This window comes from Lolium rigidum, chromosome 4, assembly GCF_022539505.1.
Source record: "Lolium rigidum isolate FL_2022 chromosome 4, APGP_CSIRO_Lrig_0.1, whole genome shotgun sequence".
NCBI classification, from domain to species: Eukaryota; Viridiplantae; Streptophyta; class Magnoliopsida; order Poales; family Poaceae; genus Lolium; species Lolium rigidum.
In genome coordinates this window covers 195,070,179-195,089,733 of record NC_061511.1, presented here as the reverse complement: position 1 = coordinate 195,089,733, position 19,555 = coordinate 195,070,179, and the positions used below count along the sequence as shown (strand labels likewise).

The 19,555-nt window shown below is 45.5% G+C and overlaps 2 protein-coding genes across 2 annotated transcripts; both read left to right on the top strand.

The window, feature by feature from the left end:
* The first annotated feature begins 5,412 nt into the window (after positions 1-5,412).
* LOC124705633 (RING-H2 finger protein ATL74-like) lies at positions 5,413-6,115 on the top strand. Its single transcript, XM_047237343.1, has one exon. It carries the CDS (start codon positions 5,472-5,474, stop codon positions 6,051-6,053), a length of 582 nt encoding a protein of 193 aa, XP_047093299.1. The 5' UTR covers positions 5,413-5,471; the 3' UTR covers positions 6,054-6,115.
* An 8,051-nt stretch (positions 6,116-14,166) lies between these two features.
* LOC124648963 (myosin-binding protein H-like) lies at positions 14,167-16,872 on the top strand. Its single transcript, XM_047188647.1, has 4 exons — positions 14,167-14,361; positions 14,478-14,934; positions 15,959-16,092; positions 16,220-16,872. The coding sequence occupies exons 1-4, from the start codon at positions 14,251-14,253 to the stop codon at positions 16,691-16,693; spliced, it is 1,176 nt and encodes a 391-aa protein (XP_047044603.1). The 5' UTR covers positions 14,167-14,250; the 3' UTR covers positions 16,694-16,872.
* The last annotated feature ends 2,683 nt before the right edge of the window (positions 16,873-19,555 follow it).

The window sequence follows — 19,555 nt, the reverse complement described above, 5'->3', positions numbered from 1 at the left end:
CAAGAAATTCACAGCGGTAACAAACACAAAATCACATACGTGTCAACCTATTGGTAATCCAAAAAAAAGTTCAAAATTGTGAAAAAAAAGATGTTGGTTACCCTATAATATATAGTATTATGTCTGTTGAAGACAAGTTTAATGTTTTTTGCTTTTTGCTATACTTTTTTTCAGAAAATGCTTTTTTGCTTTTTTTTTAGCAAATGCTTTTTTGCTATACATGGTCATAGCTCGGGTAATGACAGGCCTAAAAATCCCCCGATGCTGACACCCATCATGCCTGGTCCAAATACGCAAGAAACGGATGGGACTTGGGCTAGGCTGACATTGTAGCCCGCCGAGATATGAGTCCCAAGTCCATCCTGTCATTTGGGATACCACTAGAAAAAGACCAACCTTCTTAAAGGTTCGGTTCATCCGCGAACGATGCTCTCCATGTGACGCGTGGCCGTCTGCCCGCGCGACACGCACCGCGCTTACTCCCGCGCGCACGTAATTATCTCGCTCACTGCTCGCATGCGCCTCCTCCCGTACGTGTCCCTGTACGCGTACTTCGCGTCGCGGGCGAAAGCCTTCCGCTCAATCAACTGATCAAGTACTTAGCCCATGCAAAAGCAAGAACGACGTACCTAGCCTCATTTAGCTTGCTTTTCGTTTTAGCATTCATTTAGCTAGTTTCAATTTACCAAGTACAGTAACGCATACGAGCAGGTACAATCGTGCACATGAGCAGATACAGTCACGCACAACACACGAGTACAGTTGAACACATAGGCGAGTATAAGTACAGTCGGGCACACGAGCAGATACAGTCGTGCACACGAGCAGGTACAGTCACGCACAACACACGAGTACAGTTGAACACACAAGCGAATACAAGCAGTGGCGGAGCGTGAAGCAATACCAAGGATGGGCCAGATCAGTGTAGACTGGGCCAGTTGATGTTAGTGAGCCTTTATACTAAATCTTAAGGGAAAACCGGGAGAGAAGGATGGGCCATGGCCAGGTATGGCCTCCACTACGCGCCACCACTGAGTACAAGTACAGTCACGCACACGAGCAGGTACAGTCGTGCACACGAGCAGGTACAGTCACGCACAACACACGAGTACTACGGGTGAGTACAAGTACAGTCACACACACGAGCAGGTACAGACGTGCATACGAGTAGGTACAGTCGTGAACACGAGCAAGTACATGTACAGAAGTACAATGGCGCACACGAGCAGGTACAGTCGCGCGTAAATACAGGTACAGTCCCGCACACGGACAAGTACAGTTAGCGAGTAAAGGGAAAAATTGCACCAAATACACTAAAAATAGAAGTACTTATCAGTTGAAACACGAGTACAGTTATGTACACACCACATGTACAATCATAATATTATTGGAAGTACGAAAAAAAAGTATCTCCAAACCTATCAACATGGGATCTAGTTTTGAAGATTTCGACACGAGGATCTCAAACGGTTCACAATTTGGACTTACGGTTTTCATGATATTTTATTTTGAAAAAACGAATTTAGAAGAAAAAGAGAAAAACTGACACAACCCAGTTTTCTCTCTCCTCCCCCATCCCCACCTTGGTTCCCCTTGCGACACGTGGCGAGCAGGGAGACCACTTACCAGAGATTTTCTGGCACCACAGTGCGCCATTTGTCGCGTGCGGAGCGAGTTGTCTTCCCTTCGCGAAGATCGACCTTTTTTTTTAACGATTTCATGTCATTTGTGCTGGAAATGCATGCCTGGCACGCTCCGGAATTTTTGGGCTAGGCCGGGCTGGCCATGGCCAGGTTTACGTGCGAGGCTACCTACGGCTCTATTCCCATTTGCTATTTTGAGGTGTGCACCATAGTGTACTCTGATAAAGCGACAGCGTGGCAAGGTGGTAGGTGCGCTTTTCCTCGCCTAATTGAAATTGCACTAAATCATCTTTTTTCAATATAAATTACATATCTTTTTTTCATTGGAGATATGTGTTACATCTGAAACCAGAAGAGGTATAATAGCATCAGGTGGTTTATGTGTCCAATCATTTTGGATTAAGGGTATGTTTGGTTCGTGCCCAAATTAGCCCTACCAAATTTTTGGCATAACCAACTGAAGGACATGATCAAATTTTTGGTATAGTGTTGTTGTTTGGATTGTAGCCATGGCACTGCCTAAAAATATGGCTAAACTGCAGTATGTTTGGTTTGCAACCAACTCATTTAATACGTATACGTCTCCAGTATATTTAACTCATTTAGTATCTAAATTTTGGAATATGTACATAGATCGTACTAAGCTGCTGTTTAAGCTGCGGAACTGCAGGCAGAGAGAAAAGAAAAGTAACGGCATCCGCTGGAAGTTGTTACACACGCTGATTACCCTGGTGCATGCGGCAAATCGTGTGAGGGTCCACCGGTTAATTACAAGCTAAGGGCATCTCCAGCGGCGCGACGTATTTCGGACGCCCAAAAGTGGTCACGAGCGTCCGTTTGCGTCGCTCCGCGGACATATTTTGTCCGCTCGTTCGTTTGCATCTGGGTGTGCTCCCACCGGGGCGGCCCATAAATTGCAACATAGTACAAACATTGAAAGTAGTACATAAAAATGCATAAAAATTATACAAAGTAGATCTATAGGCCTAGACTACTTGCTTCCTGACGGGCCGGCACCGTCGTTGCGTCGCTCCGTCGCCTGCTTCTCCGCCGCCTCTCGCGCGGCCGCTATGGCTCGGTGCGCCGTCGCGTCCTCTTGCGAGCGCCGCTCCGGCCTCGCGTTGGCGGCCTCGTCCTTGAGCGTCTCGAAAGACTCGACGAGGGCCCGTCGCTCCGCCGCCTTCTCCTCCGGTGTCGGCGCATCGTGGTCATCGGAGGACCAAGATATCTCCGAGTCGGAGTCCTCGGCGCAGCCGGCAGCCGCCGCCGCCTGCGTTGTTCCAGCCCGGCGCCCAACGCCGTGCGTGGTCCGCCGGCCTCCTCCTTCGCTTCCTGCGCCGCGAGTGCCAGGGCCGCGGCGTCCATCACCGGGTGGAGGAGATCGGTGCTATCTCGGAGTCGAACTCCTCGGAGGAGCTCGACGCCGGAGGAGGTGGAGTGGGAGGTGAAGGTGGAGGTGGAGGTGCGGCAGCCTGGCCGCGTCCGGCGCTGCTCATGGTGGATCTGCTTGAGAGGAAGCGGCGCTACGGCAGCAGCGGCTAGGGTTTGTGGGGAGGAGATGAGATGCTCGCGCCCCGTATATATAGCGCGGAGGCGGGCGACGGCCGCGCCACGCGTGGCATCGCCATTACTACGTGCGCAGAGGTAGGCGACGGCCGCGCGCCACGCGAGGCATCGCCATTAACGCGGCCGCAGACTGCCGAAGCGACGCCTCGGTGCCGGTACTGGCGGAGAAGATGCATCGACGCTGCGCACGCTCGCGGAAGCCGAGGCACGCCATTAACGCAGCCCTGCAAAGGCTGCAAGGCGCCGTCCGGAAGTAATGCCGCGGAAGACGAAGCAGTTGTGCCGCTGCCAGGCGGGCCCGTGCGAGGACCGAGCGGACATTTTTCGCGACCGCCGAGCGTCCGCGGCCGGTCACTTTGCGCCGCCCCGCTGGAGGTGGTGCCAGACGCATTTCCGATCACGGTGGACACAAACGGTCGCTCAGCGTCCGTTTGCGTCGCGCCGCTGGAGATACCCTAAAGGCTCAAACCACCCGCCTACATGCATGGTTAATTACGTGAGATACACACCAGAGTCCTCGGCAACGGCAAGTGACCGTGCCAATTTTTTGGCGCAGCTTTTCCGCCCCCACATCTCGCCCGCATGTTGGCGAAAACAACACAGGCGCAGCGCCGGGCATGTTGGGCGAGCCAATATTTCGGTACTAATCCAAACGACGGCCAACTTCTGTGGGCTGGCCAATATATTGGTGTGACCAGCGTTGGCAGCAATCCAAACACACCCTAGACCTTTGGCTATCCTAAAAAAAAAAAAAAAAAACACACACACACACCCTAGACCTTTGGCTATCCTAGCTAACTCATCAGCTATAGTATTATCTCTCGGTGACTGTGTTTCAACAGATTTTCATGAACTCTATCGACGAGTGATAGGAGTCGCATCGAAGATTACCTCACTGAACTTGCACTAAAGCTTTTGTTCGCCGGCAGACGGCGAGTTTGCTATCCAGACATAAGGTCCGTGCTGCCCCCATATACGTGCAACACAAGCTCGCAGAAGGTCATGTACAATGCAAAGTTTTTAGTAGACTGCTCGCGATAATAAATCAAGCATTTTGTTTAGCACTAGTGTTAATTTGTACATTAGAGATGTAGAGCATAAAAAAACATCATTCCTTAAAGAAACGATTTCTTTTGATGAACACCCACTTAAAGGGCGAACGTGCGGCCGCAGTATCCGCAAATTTTTTAGGATATATTTACAAAAAATAAACCAAGTATAGTATTTTGTTAATCCCTGTTGGTTATTTGTATAAATAAACACCAACGAGCTTGTATAAAACGAGTTTATTTTGATAAACACAACCTAAGCATTTTGCTTTTCTATAATATACTATCTCTATCCATAAAAGGATGTCACAAATATATCTAAATTTAAGTATATCTAAACATTATTTACTGTATAGGTACATTTGAACGAGTGTGTTGTTTTGATACATGAAAGTATATGCTCCTTTTATTTTGAAACATATGTTACACATATTTTGAAATTTCAAAAAATTGAAACGAAAAAATCGCACGTATATCTCCACGAGCTACATGCTTATAAAGTTGTTTCGTGAAAAATCGAATTGCCGTGTGGCGTGCGTAAAAAGACAACATTCAATGCTAAAAATAAGTCTTTTCAGACGCTAATTTTTCTCTTTTTTACATAGACCATAAAAAATATTAATTTCTCGTGAAATTTTACGAATGCACATATATTGTGAAGATGTAAATGTCAAGAAATTTCGATATTTTGATTTATTTTTTTTGGTAGAGGAAGCATAGGCACCCGTGAGATGGATTGAATTTCTGCATTTGAATTCAGACAAATCGCCGGCATCTCTTTATGGATGGAGGGGAACAAAGAAAGAAAATATCTTAACTCGGCCTAGAAAGCAACCAAAAGGCGTATGTGCGGCCGCAGTATCCGCTTATCTACGAGCGCGCGTGTCTCTATCCCTGCAACAACTCACCCAGCAGCAGGGTGCAACTTGGTGCCGGACGGAGCGCCCTTTTGCAAAGTACACACTCGCGCAGCAACGCTAGAGCAATGGTGTAGGCGCCCTCTTATATATACTCCAGGAACAGAGCAGAGACTAGAGAGTGACAGGCACGCTCACAAGGATAGCGCAGGAATCAGTCCAGTCGAATAGCTAGCTTGAAGCATCGATCGAGCGAGCTGGGTGGGCACCAGTCCAAATACCTCGAAGCATCGATCAATCGGCCGCAGGGCGAACTCTGATCGGTCGAGCATCGGCACGAATTAGCTTCATCAACTATGGGTCGTGCTGATTCGGAGGCACCGGCACCGTCGAGCGTCGGCACGGCTGGGCTGGGCTTCGACGACCACGGCGGAGGCCCCGCGGCGGGAGGCGGCTCGGCGTTCGACACCAACGTGGTGATCATCCTCGCGGCGCTCTTCTTCGCGCTGCTCTTCGCCATCGGGCTCAACTCCCTGGCCCGGTGCGCGCTCCGGTACGGCAGCCGCGGGGCAGCCGCGGCAGCAGCGGCCACCGGCGCGGGCGGCGCGTCCGCGCGGCGGGGAAGCGGCGGCGCCGGCGGCATCAAGAGGCGCGCGCTGAGGAGCCTCCCCGTGGAGGTGTACGGCGCGGGCGGCGGGGAGGACATCGACGACGTGTGCGCCATCTGCCTCGGCGAATTCGTGGACGGCGAGAAGGTGCGCGTGCTGCCGCGGTGCGGCCACGGGTTCCACGTCCGGTGCGTCGACGCCTGGCTCGTCTCCCACGGGTCCTGCCCCACGTGCCGGCGGCCGGTCATCGAGGGCGCGCCCGCGAAGGGCGGCGGCGGACGGAGCCAGCGTCCTGCGGAGACTGAGACGATCGCCGTGGTCATCGTGTGAGCTGGTCGATCGAACATCTGAGACTCCCACGCCTTTGCCGGTGCTACAGCACCACAAGGTACCAGCAGTCCAGCACAGTTCCGCACGCGCAAGCTCTTGTCGATTTTTCCGGCGATGGCTGCCATGCATGATTGTCAGTTCGTCAGGCGCTCCACTTGCCGCGCGCGTCGAATGTATGATCGCTCACACTGTAAGGATTCGACGCCGCAAAACGTTGTACTGGCATACTGTGAGCAACAAGCTTTGCTGAATCTTCGTCGCCGGCGCGCGGCGGCTTGCATGCCCGGGGTCGCGGATGTCGGCCGGTTGCCTGGTGCTTGGCCATGGCACGTCGACACGTGGGCGCCTACCGATCCGCAAGCGAGCCAACCACCAGGGCGACGTGCTCGTGCCTTCGCCCGCACGCGACGGCGATCGCGTCGGCGGTTGAACCGCCGGGATCACCCCGACGCGCCAACGCCCCACGATCGCCACGTCTAGCTGCACGGACGGACGGCAGCTCCGTCGCCGTCGCCCGGTGCGCACCCGAATCACGCATCCTCTCATCCTCAGTGTATCCAGGTAGCTGCCCTCGCACCGTGAGTGTGGCCGATGACGTCGATGGGTAGAGGACGACTGACGGTTCAGTTCAACCACTTGGATGGAACTGAATAAGTTCCCCGTCAGTTTCATCCGGCTCTGCTTTCATTTGCCGACTATCTCAGGAGCTCAAGTTTCGCCACGACCATCTTCCAGGGGAAAAGATCGCCATAGACTGCTGCATAATTAACTTTCTCATGTTGGTGCAGCAACCGGCAAAGGCAAAGACGATTTCCTGTTCCACATGGCACCAAATCACCTACACACGTGACTCTTTACCTATCCAATCATGACTTATACATTGTGTTAACTAGTAGAAAAAGATCATCAGTCCCGATCGGTAACTGTCTTGAGTCTCGGTTGTGCAACCGGAATGACGCAATCGGGATTAAAGTCATCCTTTAGTGCCGGTTGTGTTGCAAAAACTGGAACTAAAGGATCTCCATGTGGCTGGACTCGAGTGCTCGGGTTGGAGGAGCTTTAGTCTCGGTTGTTAAGACCAACCGAGACTAAAGGGTCTCGCGTCTGCCCTTGTGCGGCATTCTAACCCGTGCCACACTTTTAGTTCTGGTTGATGTCTTCAATTGAGACTAAAAGTTCCATTTGAACCGGGAATGATGCTGACCCGACCCCGTGCGGCGCTATTACAAGTTGAGAAAGTTGGAGCAACTTATAGGATTGTTATTCTAACTCTAGTAAGGACATGTTTTATTCATAGAAATGTTGGAGGAAAATCATAGGAATAGGAAATTTTTCTTTGGTGCCACTATTTATCCATTTTATTCAACTGAATAGGCTATACGAAAAGTGTAGGGATTTTTTTCCTTTAGTTTAGGTTTCATAGGGAAATCAAAGGAATTCCACAATCCACTCAAACCTCTTTTTACGACGCACAAAGAAGAGAAATATGTCATAAGTTGCATGATAATGATCTAATCTTACTTTTACATTTATTTTAATTATGGTTTTAAGGATTCAACTTCAGAAATTCTTGTGCTTTGAAAACTCTATAGGATTACACGTACATTCATATCCTATTTATGTATTTTTTTTTCCTATTCCTACGTTTGTGAAATCCTGCGAATCAAATAAGCCCTGAGTAAAAAGAGAACGAGTTCATGCGCACCCCACCTCATCGCCCGCTCACATTGCCATGTATCATGGTTGCATCGTGTTTCATGAATCGTGTTCCGCGAAAATCAGGCCCAGGCCTAGCCTACATGCTGGCCCAAGCCTGGAATTTTCGGGCCGGGCTGACCGGGCCGGTCTACCCATGCCAGATATACTCTGTCTCAATTACATGTCCCAGATTTATGTACATACGCCTATATACATGTTTACATGTTTTAATGTATAAGGCAAATTTGATCTAATTTGAGACAGGGTACTGTAACTCACGTCCAACACTAACAAAGCTCTTTACAACTACCGGCCTAATTTACCATCCCCTTCTCTACGCCACCTCCTCCATCTCCTGCCGCCGAATAGAGCTCCACCACTGAAGCAAGACAATATCACTAACATTGTACGACACTATCTAAGAAGCATCAATGATAGATATTAGTTGATAAAAAAAATAGTCGACTGCTTATTTTCACATTTATTCGCTGTATTTTGTTGAAATATATTTCAAATGAGGTACAATCTTAATATATTGCAGCTCTAGTTTAATATATTGCGGCTCTAGTTTCATAAATATAATTTTTCCATTTATTATACTGAGGTGTTGCATAAAAAAAATAGTGGCCATAGAAATGCACGGGCATTCAAGTAGCCAAACGAAGTTCCACTTCCGTTCCAAGATATACGAACCGAAAAAGAAATCACTTTCAAATAACAACAGAAAAAAGGAAAAATCGTACAGTACGCACACAGACACTTTCAGAGACAAGACAGTGTAAGTGTAACTACTTGTTCGAAAGAAAGTACTGTAACTAACACAGGTAGTCCTGCAGCTGAACCCGTGGCACCGTCGCCGGCGGGCGTCGTCGCGTGTCCTGCTCCTTCCACCGGCGCCGCTCCCACACGCTCCCGAGCCACCAGAGCACCGTCTTCAACATCTCGAGCCACTTAGCCACCAGCTCGAGGAGACGCCACGACCTCCCGGCGGCCGCAGGCTCATCCCGTTGCGCCTCTCCTCCGGTCCACTGAGCCGGCGCCGCCGGCGACGCGCCGGCGGAAGGCTGGGCGAACCTGACCGGGCTGGGCTCGGAGAAGCACCGGCGCAAGATGGCGCTGTTGAGCTGCGCCTCGAACGCCAGCCGCTCGTACTCGTCCAGCAGGGTGCTCCGCCGCCCGCCGCAGCCGGCGCTCACGTCGAGGCTGTACCGCCCCAGGACTATGCCGACGTCGTCGACGATTTCTCTCGAGCTCTCCATTGCAGTACAGACAGTATATTATCGCGCCGCCTGTACGGGCGAATGGCATTGCCACTGTATTTACGCATGCTCCCGGTATGTAGTGGGCACTGGCCAGCGTGGTGGTCCTCGCCTGCCCGGGGCTACGCCATTATTCTGGGCGAAAGTTTGTGCGAGCTTGGCGTCGGGGCGACGGCAAGGATCGCCGCCGGTCGAGCTTGTTCGGTACGGATCGTGTAAACGGAAGCACGTATGCGTGTATCATGCATGCATGCCAAAGTCTTTGTGCCGGCCTCCGACGAAGAGGACGTACGGCACTATTGATGGTCCAGGCACTAGGTCGTTTACGGTGTGCTTCGAGGAGCCATACGCAAGGAACAAAGCGTCTCCTTGTTAAAGGAACGGAACTTTGCACTGTGGTTGCACCATAATTGTGTCGTTCGAGATTCTGGCTCCGGCGCTTTATTTGCCCAACAGAGAAAATTCCATTTGCTTCTGCAAAAAGCATACTGTACTCATTAAAGTTGAAGTGCAGAGGGAGAAGCTGCAACCTGCAAGCAATCTGCTCAACTCTGAACTCTTTTTTTTATAACAAGACAACATATTTCTTCATCTTTAATAAGAAGTTTGGATTGCCCAGTTAATTGATGAAGAATCAGGGGACTATTAGTGTAAAAGTTAATGATGTGGTAGGACCTTACTCCCTTCGCCTGAAATAAGTGGACATCTAGCTCTAAACTTTGTCAACAAAAGAGTGTACTCATATCTTTCTAATACATTTTAATTGTTTCTCTCTCATCGCACGAAAATCAAACTCAATAATATTAAGCGCATGTTCTTCTTGTTTTCAACATGCACTTAGCTTATTGGAAGTGAAAGAATTAAAGAGGAGAGATGCATGTTTCCAATGTACTTTTTACTCCAATTCATAATTTATCTTGAAAAACCCGACTGTACGGAGGGAGTATTTTGGTAGCTTTAAATGTGTGAGGCAAGGTGATCTCTGTGCCCTTCCTATTTAATATGGATCCTACTAGCTCCGTTTACAATTAGTTCTGGCCCCTTTTGGTTTAGTTAAAGTTAAACTTTGAAAATGTCGAAAAAATATTAGAAAAAAATAGTAGCATCTACAACATGAAAGCTATAATGCTGGAATCGCCGTAAGCTATATTTTTTATATTATATGCATTTCTTATTATGATTATTGATATTTTTCTCTATATTTTTGGTTAATCTTATAAATTTTGATTTTCAAACATCCCAAAACACAATAAAAATAAAAATGGAGGGAGTAATAGTTTCGCCAAGATGATAACTATTGCTCATAGAAATAGCTTGCTAACAGTTTGGATGACAACTTGGTTTAGAATGGTGTGGTTATCCTCTAGTATGCTGATGATATCATCTTACCGTTGCAAGATGACTTGGCAGGAGCAATGAATTTGAAATTACTTCTTTATATCTTTCAGACAATGTTTGGGTTGAAAATAGATTTTGATAGGAGTGGAGTGACGGTAGAAGATGAAGAGAAAATGAAGAAAAAGTTGAAGAAAGAGATGGGAGGCTCGATGGGTGGGATGGTGACTGGGTTTTCCTACACCCCAATAAGATGATTGCGGTATAAAACAACGGAAAATATATCCCTAAAGTACCGTCCACACGAGCTCTGCCACTTGTAACTACACAACTTCACGACTGCATGGTCAATGCAGCCATGTCCGCACCCAAATTTGAAAATAGCCTACGCTTACAGAATTATTCTATTCAACTGGAGAATTAAAAGTAGTAGTGACCTATGAGAAATAAATGAAGAACAAAATAAAGTAAACTTAAAACTAAAATTGAAGGTAAACGGAGAGTAAGATAAAGACGTCTATAGAGGAGTCTAGAACCACCACCAGCATTAGTACCATTGATTTAAGATGTATTATATATTTCAGGGTTGAGTCAAATAAAGGTCCGTCACAGGTACGGTGTGCATACACACCCTGCTTAACCACCTTCAGTCCTTCTATATTAGAAAAAGACACTAGTGATTATGAGTCTCCCATGATTATATAGTTCTAGGATCCACGTTATACCCTAATTGACATTAGTTGATGGGACGTGATGGTTTGCTCTCACTTCCACCTTCAAACCACCAATCTACCTACAACGATGTTTTACTCCATCACCCCAAAGGGGCAAACTATTATGTAGCTAGATTCACACAACATCACTGAAGAATAACATTACACACATACAAAAGAATACATCTTAAATCTTTACTTCAATTCCTTGTAGTTCTAGGGTTCATCCATATCCCCAGCTAAACTACTCTAGTACAAGGGTACAAGACATTATATGCTAATAATGGATGAAGGAATAAAATGATACACATAGGGATCCGTAGTAGACTTGGATTACAACACGATGGATGGATGAATCGTTGGCGGGTGCATAGAAGAAGATGATGATAAAGGTTGATGTCGATGCCTCCTTGTCCCAAGCCTTATTCTCCTCTTCCTTGGATGATGATGGTGTGGTGATCTTCATGGTAGAGGTGGCACAGCTCCGTCATGGAGACGCGAATTGAGACTGGTTTTCGGTGGTGGCTTTCCCCTCCTTTAAATAGGCTCCTAGAGATCGGTTTCGAGTTTCTAGGTAGCTCCGCCCCGAATAACCCCGTACCCCTTCTTAAAATAGGTTCAGTTTGATTATACAGTCCCAATGGAGGTCCGTGCGGTCACCTCGTTCGTTAAGCTCTCTTATGTCTACACTAATTTTGATGCCATTTCCTCACATGGACTTTGATTGGGGCATGCTTTGGATCCTTGGATTGTATGGACGAAGGCCTACAACACCATTACACCATGGTCTTAGATCTTTATTATATTTTAATGGTAACCCTTCATGTGGATAAGTCTGGTGCATGTAACTCCTCCAAATTTTCTCCACTTGTCTCCTTTCACCGCGCTTTATTCATAAATGTTGATAACTCCTACACACACATGAAAGACAAGAAAATATAGTAAAATCCTAATAAAACTTCTTATTTCGCAAAGCTCTCATGAAATGAAAGGAATCAAGCAATCATGTATAAATGACATAACAATTGCTAGATATAGTATACAATGAGAGATCGACTATATAAAATGCACTCATCATGGGACTACGTCAATTTGTTGGAGATCGACTAAAATTTGTGCTTGTTTGTCCACTGTTGTTGTATATCAAATGTCCACAAGGTGGTTATTGCACAAAACAAACATTGAAAATCTTGATAAACACACCAGACTATTATTGCCAATAAAAGGAAATATCGATTTGTCAAGTGGAGGTGAATCTGCAAGACAAAAAGTAAAGGTGGTGGCCTGAAGAAGCGACCAAATTCAGTATTAGTCTTATGTGCAAATGGCGGTAGATACCTTGGTGATGTAGGCATCAAATTTTCAAAACATAGACTTGGTGACTCTCCTCTCTGGTAAGATATTCTTCATATCAAAGAGTTCTATTTATGTGGCAGGAGAATCATAGTTGGGAATGGCAAAAGAACAAGCTTTTCGGGAGATTCTTGGTGTGGGCAATGTCCTCTGATCAAAGATAAATCAATATCTGCAATGTACAAATGTGTAGGCTTATTGGCTTGCTCATTGAGATCACCATTTCAGATGATGACAGGCCATTTTAGAAATGGAAAAAGTGGTCAATGCAGTATAAAAAGTAATTATAAACACTTGTGTGGAAATGGGATTGATAGACCCTTTAGACACCTATGAAAGAGTAAGATTTCTCTTAAGGGTCTCTTTAATTCATAGGAATTGTATATGAATAGTGAAGGATTTGGATCCTATAGGAAGATTTCCTACACAAGTTGTTTTATTCATAGGAACATATCCTATAGGAATTAATCCTATAAGAATTTTGTAGTGCAAATTCTATAGGAAAAAAACACTAGGCCATACCTCATGGAAAAATTCCTTTGCTACAATCAAACACACTTCATTTTCTCATAGGATTCGAGTATGCATGACATCCTATTCCTATGCTTTTTCTATTCTATGAATCAAAGGAGCCCTAAGATCAATGTTTGGCTATGGCTAATATGGCATAATGCCATTTCTACCAAAGATAACATGGTGAATCTCAACTAGATAGGCAACTCACGATGTTGTTTCTGTGGCTGTTCTATAGCTAAATTCTTCTAGAGCATTGTTTGTTCTGCAATTAGTGTTCAGAATCGTCCACGCTCATTTTCCCAATTTTCCCGGTGGATTCCATAACTTACTCATGCAAGCCGAAATGTTAATATCGTTTGCGCCCCCAATATTTGTTGGGCCATCTGGAAGCTCCACAATAGAGCTTGGTTTGAAAGAAAGTTGATTAACTCCCTGATTGATCTAATTTTCTACTCTGTTGTATTTATGAAATATTGACAGGTTTACATGTCCCCCCAGAGGCTCTCTACTCAGGCGCTGATAGTCTTCTCAACTTGGTCATGGGTGTGAGTGGATCAAGGACTCATGTTGCTACTCTTCCTTTGCAAGACATTCTCTGGTGTAGGAGATGGAAATTGTGATAGGGAAGATGATGAATGATGCAGATCTCTCTTCAAAATTTATCCAGTGAGATGCTTTGAAAGGTGAAGTTGATTTTTTTTGTTTGGGCACTTTATGTGTCGATGGCCCTTGGTTCCCGTCGAAGAAAACTATGGAAATGGCTTGGATTTGCGTCCCCGCTTGTATATATTAGAAATTTTGAACCTCTCTCACTTGAACGCTGGCAATATGCCTGCAAATTGGAGTAAATTCAACAAGTTGTTCAAACAATTGTGAAAAGAACAAGTTGGTCAAACAAGTTGCCCAATTTTGCATGTAAAAAAAAGTTCAACAAAAAGGTTGTGTTCTGTACTTTGACAGATAAATTCAGCAAAATTTCCCCAAACGGAACCAAATCCACCAGGAAAAAATCTCGAGTCAACTGCGACCAGAACACTTCCGTTCGAGTGGGCGGCTGCCCAAGCCTCTTCCACTTTGTGCGATTTTGGCGTCGGAGCAACTCTTCTTCCTCCTCCTGCCCTCTTCGTCCCACAAGGCCACCTCCTCCGCGCCGCGCCGCGCGTGCACCGATCGAAGCGCTCCAACTCCACCGAGATCTCGACCCAGCACGCGGCGATCCGGTCCCCTCCAGATCCCGATCCCCCGCCGATGCGATCCACGCCGGCCCCGCGCCGCCGGATTCCACGACGGACCGGCTGACGCCCCCCGCTCCTGCGCAATTCGATGGGCTCCTTCGGATTCGCCGCGCTTGCGGCGCTCCTCCTCGCTTTCGCCCTGCTTCCACACCCTGAGGCGGCTAGGGTTTTGCAGGGCGAGAAGCCCCGCTCCAGCGAGGTGAGGATCGCCGCTCTTCGACTTAGCTTGCTTAGATCGATTAGTGCAATGGCTTATGGTTATTTGGAGGAGAAATGGACGAGCTATAGATTTTGATGCTATTTTGATCTGTCCAGGGAGCCCCTGCACCTACCGCTGGCACGGGCGGATCTGACAAGAGCCCCATTTCGAAAGAATCGGGGAAGTCGTCACCTGCAGTGCAGAATCCTGTGGCCGATAAACAGCACCAGAAATCACCGCCACCACCAAAAACCACACAAACACCGCCACCACCAGAAACCCCACAAACACCAAAGGATTCTCCACCGCCGCCATCAGGTGCGCCGGAGGATAAGGGGCAGGAAGGGGGCGAAGCGCAGGTCTCCGGACAGCCGGTGCCATCGACTAAAGTACCCAAGGCGAGCCCCCCTCCAGGAGGTCCTGAATCGACCGGCGCGCCGGACGGTGAAGGAGGAAGTCCTGGGAAGAAGAAGCCGGATAAACCAGAAGCGGTGGTGGAGAAGTGTGTTGATCCAGTAGACACATGTTCCATTGATGGGAAATTGTCTGCTTGCCTTCAGATATCTAAGCCAGGTAATGTTTCTAGTTGGTTATCCTTAAACTTCAAGCTTCAAGTCACTGAGTTATTTATTTCCATGCATATGTCAATGCTAGAGATTTTTCCAGGGTTCATTTTCTGGATTGATGTTTTAGTTATGATTGTGGATATGAGCGATGGCATGAGCCATAGGTAGTGTGAAAGATTGACCCTAGATATTTGCCTTCAAGTGCAAAGCCAGAAAGGAACCTCTGAACATTTTACTGAGAATCTAGATAGTTGCTGAAACTCATTTCATGTGCTTTTATTGAGAACAAGTTCTGCGACTATTTTTACACTGCAATCTATTGAATATATCAGAACATACACACCATTACCTTCAAATCAAACCTGAGACGTTATAAGTTTCTCTTCAGAAGTTGATATCTTAAGCCGAGGTCTCTGAAAATTTCAAGATCTTACTCCATTTGTGAATAAAAGAGTGGGTTCAACCAATTATATCCAGCAAGGTCAACAAGATGGTTCTGTCCTGTGTAAATGGATTCATTATGGTTGTTCGCCATTTTTATCTTCGTAGTGCATTGTACAGTTAGAAACTTAAGCAGTGTGGTCTTCCTTGTTATCATTGCGTAATTATGGCTCATTCTGGTGGTACAGTAAGATGGTGACGTGGTACACTGTGCTTGAGGGAACTCATCTTCTTGCTGCATAAAGAATCACTGGGCTTTCATTAATACAATTTTGTACAGCAGTTATTGCATAAGAGGACATACTGGTTACCTTTTTTAGTGAAGGCAATATTGCTGTAGATATTGAGAATCTCCAGATAATAGCATGCAAGTAATTTGACAAACAATTTGATGTGCACATGTTTAATTTCTCCTAGCTAAAATCATAGCATGAACTGCCTAGCATTGCCTTTACTTTACTTAATCTGAAGAAATGTTATGTTTGTTTTCTCTGACAGTTAAAAATGGTTATAATTCATAATATGGAGTATCTGGTATGACCTTCTGTTCCACAAGTCTGAGAAAGCTTCATATTTGTTTATTCTTGCAGCTTCAAGTGGACAATTTTTTTTACTCAAGAATACAGGGCAGAATACCATAACTGTTAATGTCAAAGCAACATCAGATATAAGTATTAAGCAGAAGTTGCCACCTCTCAGTCTCAGCAAGGGTGAATCTAAAAGGGTATGCAACTTTAATTTGTTTTAACCTTAGCGATATGTGTTTCTCTTAGCATGCCTGGTAGTTTAGTCAACTGCTATTCTCAATTCGTATGGATTTGCTGAAGCTTACTGTCAATTCATATTACCAGGTCGACATTAGCTATAGCAGTCTGAATGGTGGAGAGATTACACTAAATGTTGGCACAGAGCCTTGTTCCTTGCGCATTGGGCAGCCAGTTTATGATTGGCAACAACAATTCCAGCAGCTTGCAGTTTATGCAACAACAGTGAAACCGATCTATGGAGCCTACTTCTTTGTTTTCACTGTTGTCTTGGTTGGGGGTGTATATGCTTGTTGCAAGTTCGCAGGGAGAAAGCGTGATGAAGGAGTCCCATATCAGCAGCTTGAGATGGGATCTCAGGCTCCTGACCCATCAAGTGCAAACAACACTACAAGTACAGTAGATGGCTGGGATGAGGGCTGGGATGATGACTGGGATGATGAAGAAGCACCTGCAAGACCTTCGGAGAATGCACCTGCTGGAAGCATCTCAGCAAATGGCCTTTCTTCAAGATCTCAAACCAAGATCAAGGACGGTTGGGATGTAGATTGGGATGACTAAGCTACAACAGAATGTTGAAAATTTATCCTTGTGAAATATGAGAAGATAAGTCCATCTCAATGGCTCGAGGCAAAATACAAGAACCAACTTAACCTGAAACTTGGAGGATGCATCCTTGACAAGGTGACCCTTATCCTGGAAAACCATAGGCTTGTTTGTATTCATATGGTTTGCACAAATTAATGTTCCGGTACTACTTTTGTTCTGAGCTGATACACAAACTAGTGGTACAAGCTGTACTTTTTTGGCTGTAATATCATAGCATTAGTTACATGACCGTACACACTTCCGCTATTCTTTTGGAGAGGCATATCATTCTTTTGCTCATGATACTTTTCATGCTGAATACTACACTCCTGAGTTCCAAACAACAACATACATGTTCCATCACTCATTCTGTTCAGTGGAATATCTACTGGGACAGCTTGGATGTATAGACTCTTAATAGGCTGTCATTTGAGGTACTATGTAATGTGCATTCTTGGTCAAGCGTTGTGAATTGTGTTGGAGATAGCTTCGACATTTGCAGAAGCAGTTGATAGTACCGAGTCACCAATCCCAGTGCCTTTTTTCTTTTTTCCTCCTTTGTCTAGTTATTTCCTTCTGGATGGTGCATGTTCCCACTCTCCTGCATCAGGGCTGTACCTGTATTCAATTCATGTTATTTTGACTGAACCTGATCTGTTCAAGGAACATGAGTCATAGGACTCTCCTCTGATATTTTGACTGTGAATCCGATCTGTTCATGGGCAAGGACTGGGCTCTTCTCTGAATTGACTGAAGTCTTTGATGATTTAAATTTTGTTGAACCAGTCCCTAAGTTTAAACCACACCTGACCACCCTGAGGTCCATCACATCAACCCTACTTGCATCAGCTGTACCTCATGGAGTTGTCATGGCTCAGTCTTATTATGTAACACTGACTCTGACCATCAAAGTTGATCTATATCTTACACGACACCGTGCTTTGTGTAGGCGCTGCTGGTTATGTTCTTTTAGGGCCTGTTTGGTTCCTAGCCGCCACACTTTGCCAAGCTAAAGTTTGGCAGTTTGGCATGTATTTAGTTCTTGCCACACTTTAGAGCTGCTATACTTCACTATCTATGTAGCCCACTTATCATAGAGTGAATTTTTTGCCAACTTTTGCCAGGCTTCCAAAATCTTAGCCACATTTTTGTGGCTATCACACTTGCCCAAAATTAGGGTTGGCAACTATACTTCACTATCTATATAGCCCACTTGTCATAGAGTGAGTTTTTTGCCAACTTTTGCCAGGCTTCCAAAATCTTAGCCACATTTTTGTGGCTATCACATTTGCCCAAAATTAGGGTTGGCAAAGTGTGGCTGAGAACCAAACAGGTCCTTAATTTTTACCTGTAGCTGGCTTTGGCCAACTAGGTTGCTCCTGAGTTTTCAATCTAGCGCAGTACAACATCTATCTTTGGATACTCCCTTGGTCCATAAATAAGTGTATTTCTATTCTTTGTCGAAAGTCAGACATTTTGAAGCTTCACTAACTTTATAAGAAAACGTAGCACCATTTATGACACCAAATTAGTATCACTAGATTTTCTTGCAATGTAGTTTCATAATATACCCCTACCCCTGTCTATAAAAGGATGTCGAATATCTATTGAAATTTGAATGTATGTAGACATTTTTTTAGTGTATAGATACATTTGAATTTAGTCAAATCTCCGACGTCCTTTTCTAGACGGAGGGAGTATATCATTTTGATGCCATATATGATGTTACTCCTTCTATAAAGTTGATCAAGTTTTAAAAATCTTAAGACACAATCTTCTGATATTAATATATTCCCTTTAATGAAAAAGAAGCCGAAATCGTTAGAAAAAGGCCGATCTTCGCGAAGGGAAGAAAACTCGCTCCACACCGATAAGTGGCGCGCTGTGGTATCAGAAAATTTCTGAGAAGTGGCCCGCAAGGGAAAGCAACGTGGGGATGAGGGAGGAGAGAAAAGATATAGGGGATGAGTTGTGTCATCTTTTTCCCTTTATTTTCTATATCCGTTTTTTCAAAATGAAATATCTTAAGAACCGTAAGTTTAAATTTTCATCCTCGCGTCGAGATCTTTAGAACTAGGTTCCATATTGATATGTTTTGGAATCCTTTTTTTTCGTACTCTCAATACTACAATATTTGTACTCACGGTGTGTGTCTAACTGTACTCGTGCTTAAAACTGATAAGTACTTCTGTTTTCTAGTGTATTTGGTGTAGTTTTTCCCTTTACTCGTTAATTGTACTTGCTTGTGGTGCGGTTGTACCTGTACTTGCTCGTGTGCGCAATCATACTCTTGTGTTGAACGTAACTGTACTCGTTCGTGTGTGAGGTAGTACTTGTACTCACTCGTGTATGTAACTATACTCGTGTTGTATACACAATGGTACTCGTGTGTCATACATAAGTGTACTCGTTCTTGTGTATAGTTGTAGTTGTACTCACTCCTGTATGTACTTGTATTCGTGTTGTATACGCAATGGTACTCATGTATCATACGTAACTGTACTCGCTCGTGTGTATAGTTGTAGTTGTACTCACTAGCGTATGTATTATACTCGGTTGTGTGTGACAATTATAGTTATTTGTGTTTTGACAAAAAGGACACGCACCGCAGCACGTGGTAAGCTAGCTCAGGGGCGTACACAGAAGGGTGGCAGGGCATACCTAGAATTTTTAAAAAATATTTTATATTTAATTATTTAAGCAAATTTTTATCACACATGAGCAAGAAAAATAAAAATAAAAACTGTGTGTCTACCCTAGATATTTTTGCGTGTCCGCCACTGAGCTAGCTAGTTGTCCTACCTTTTTATTCCATGGATTATGGTGAGCGTGCAT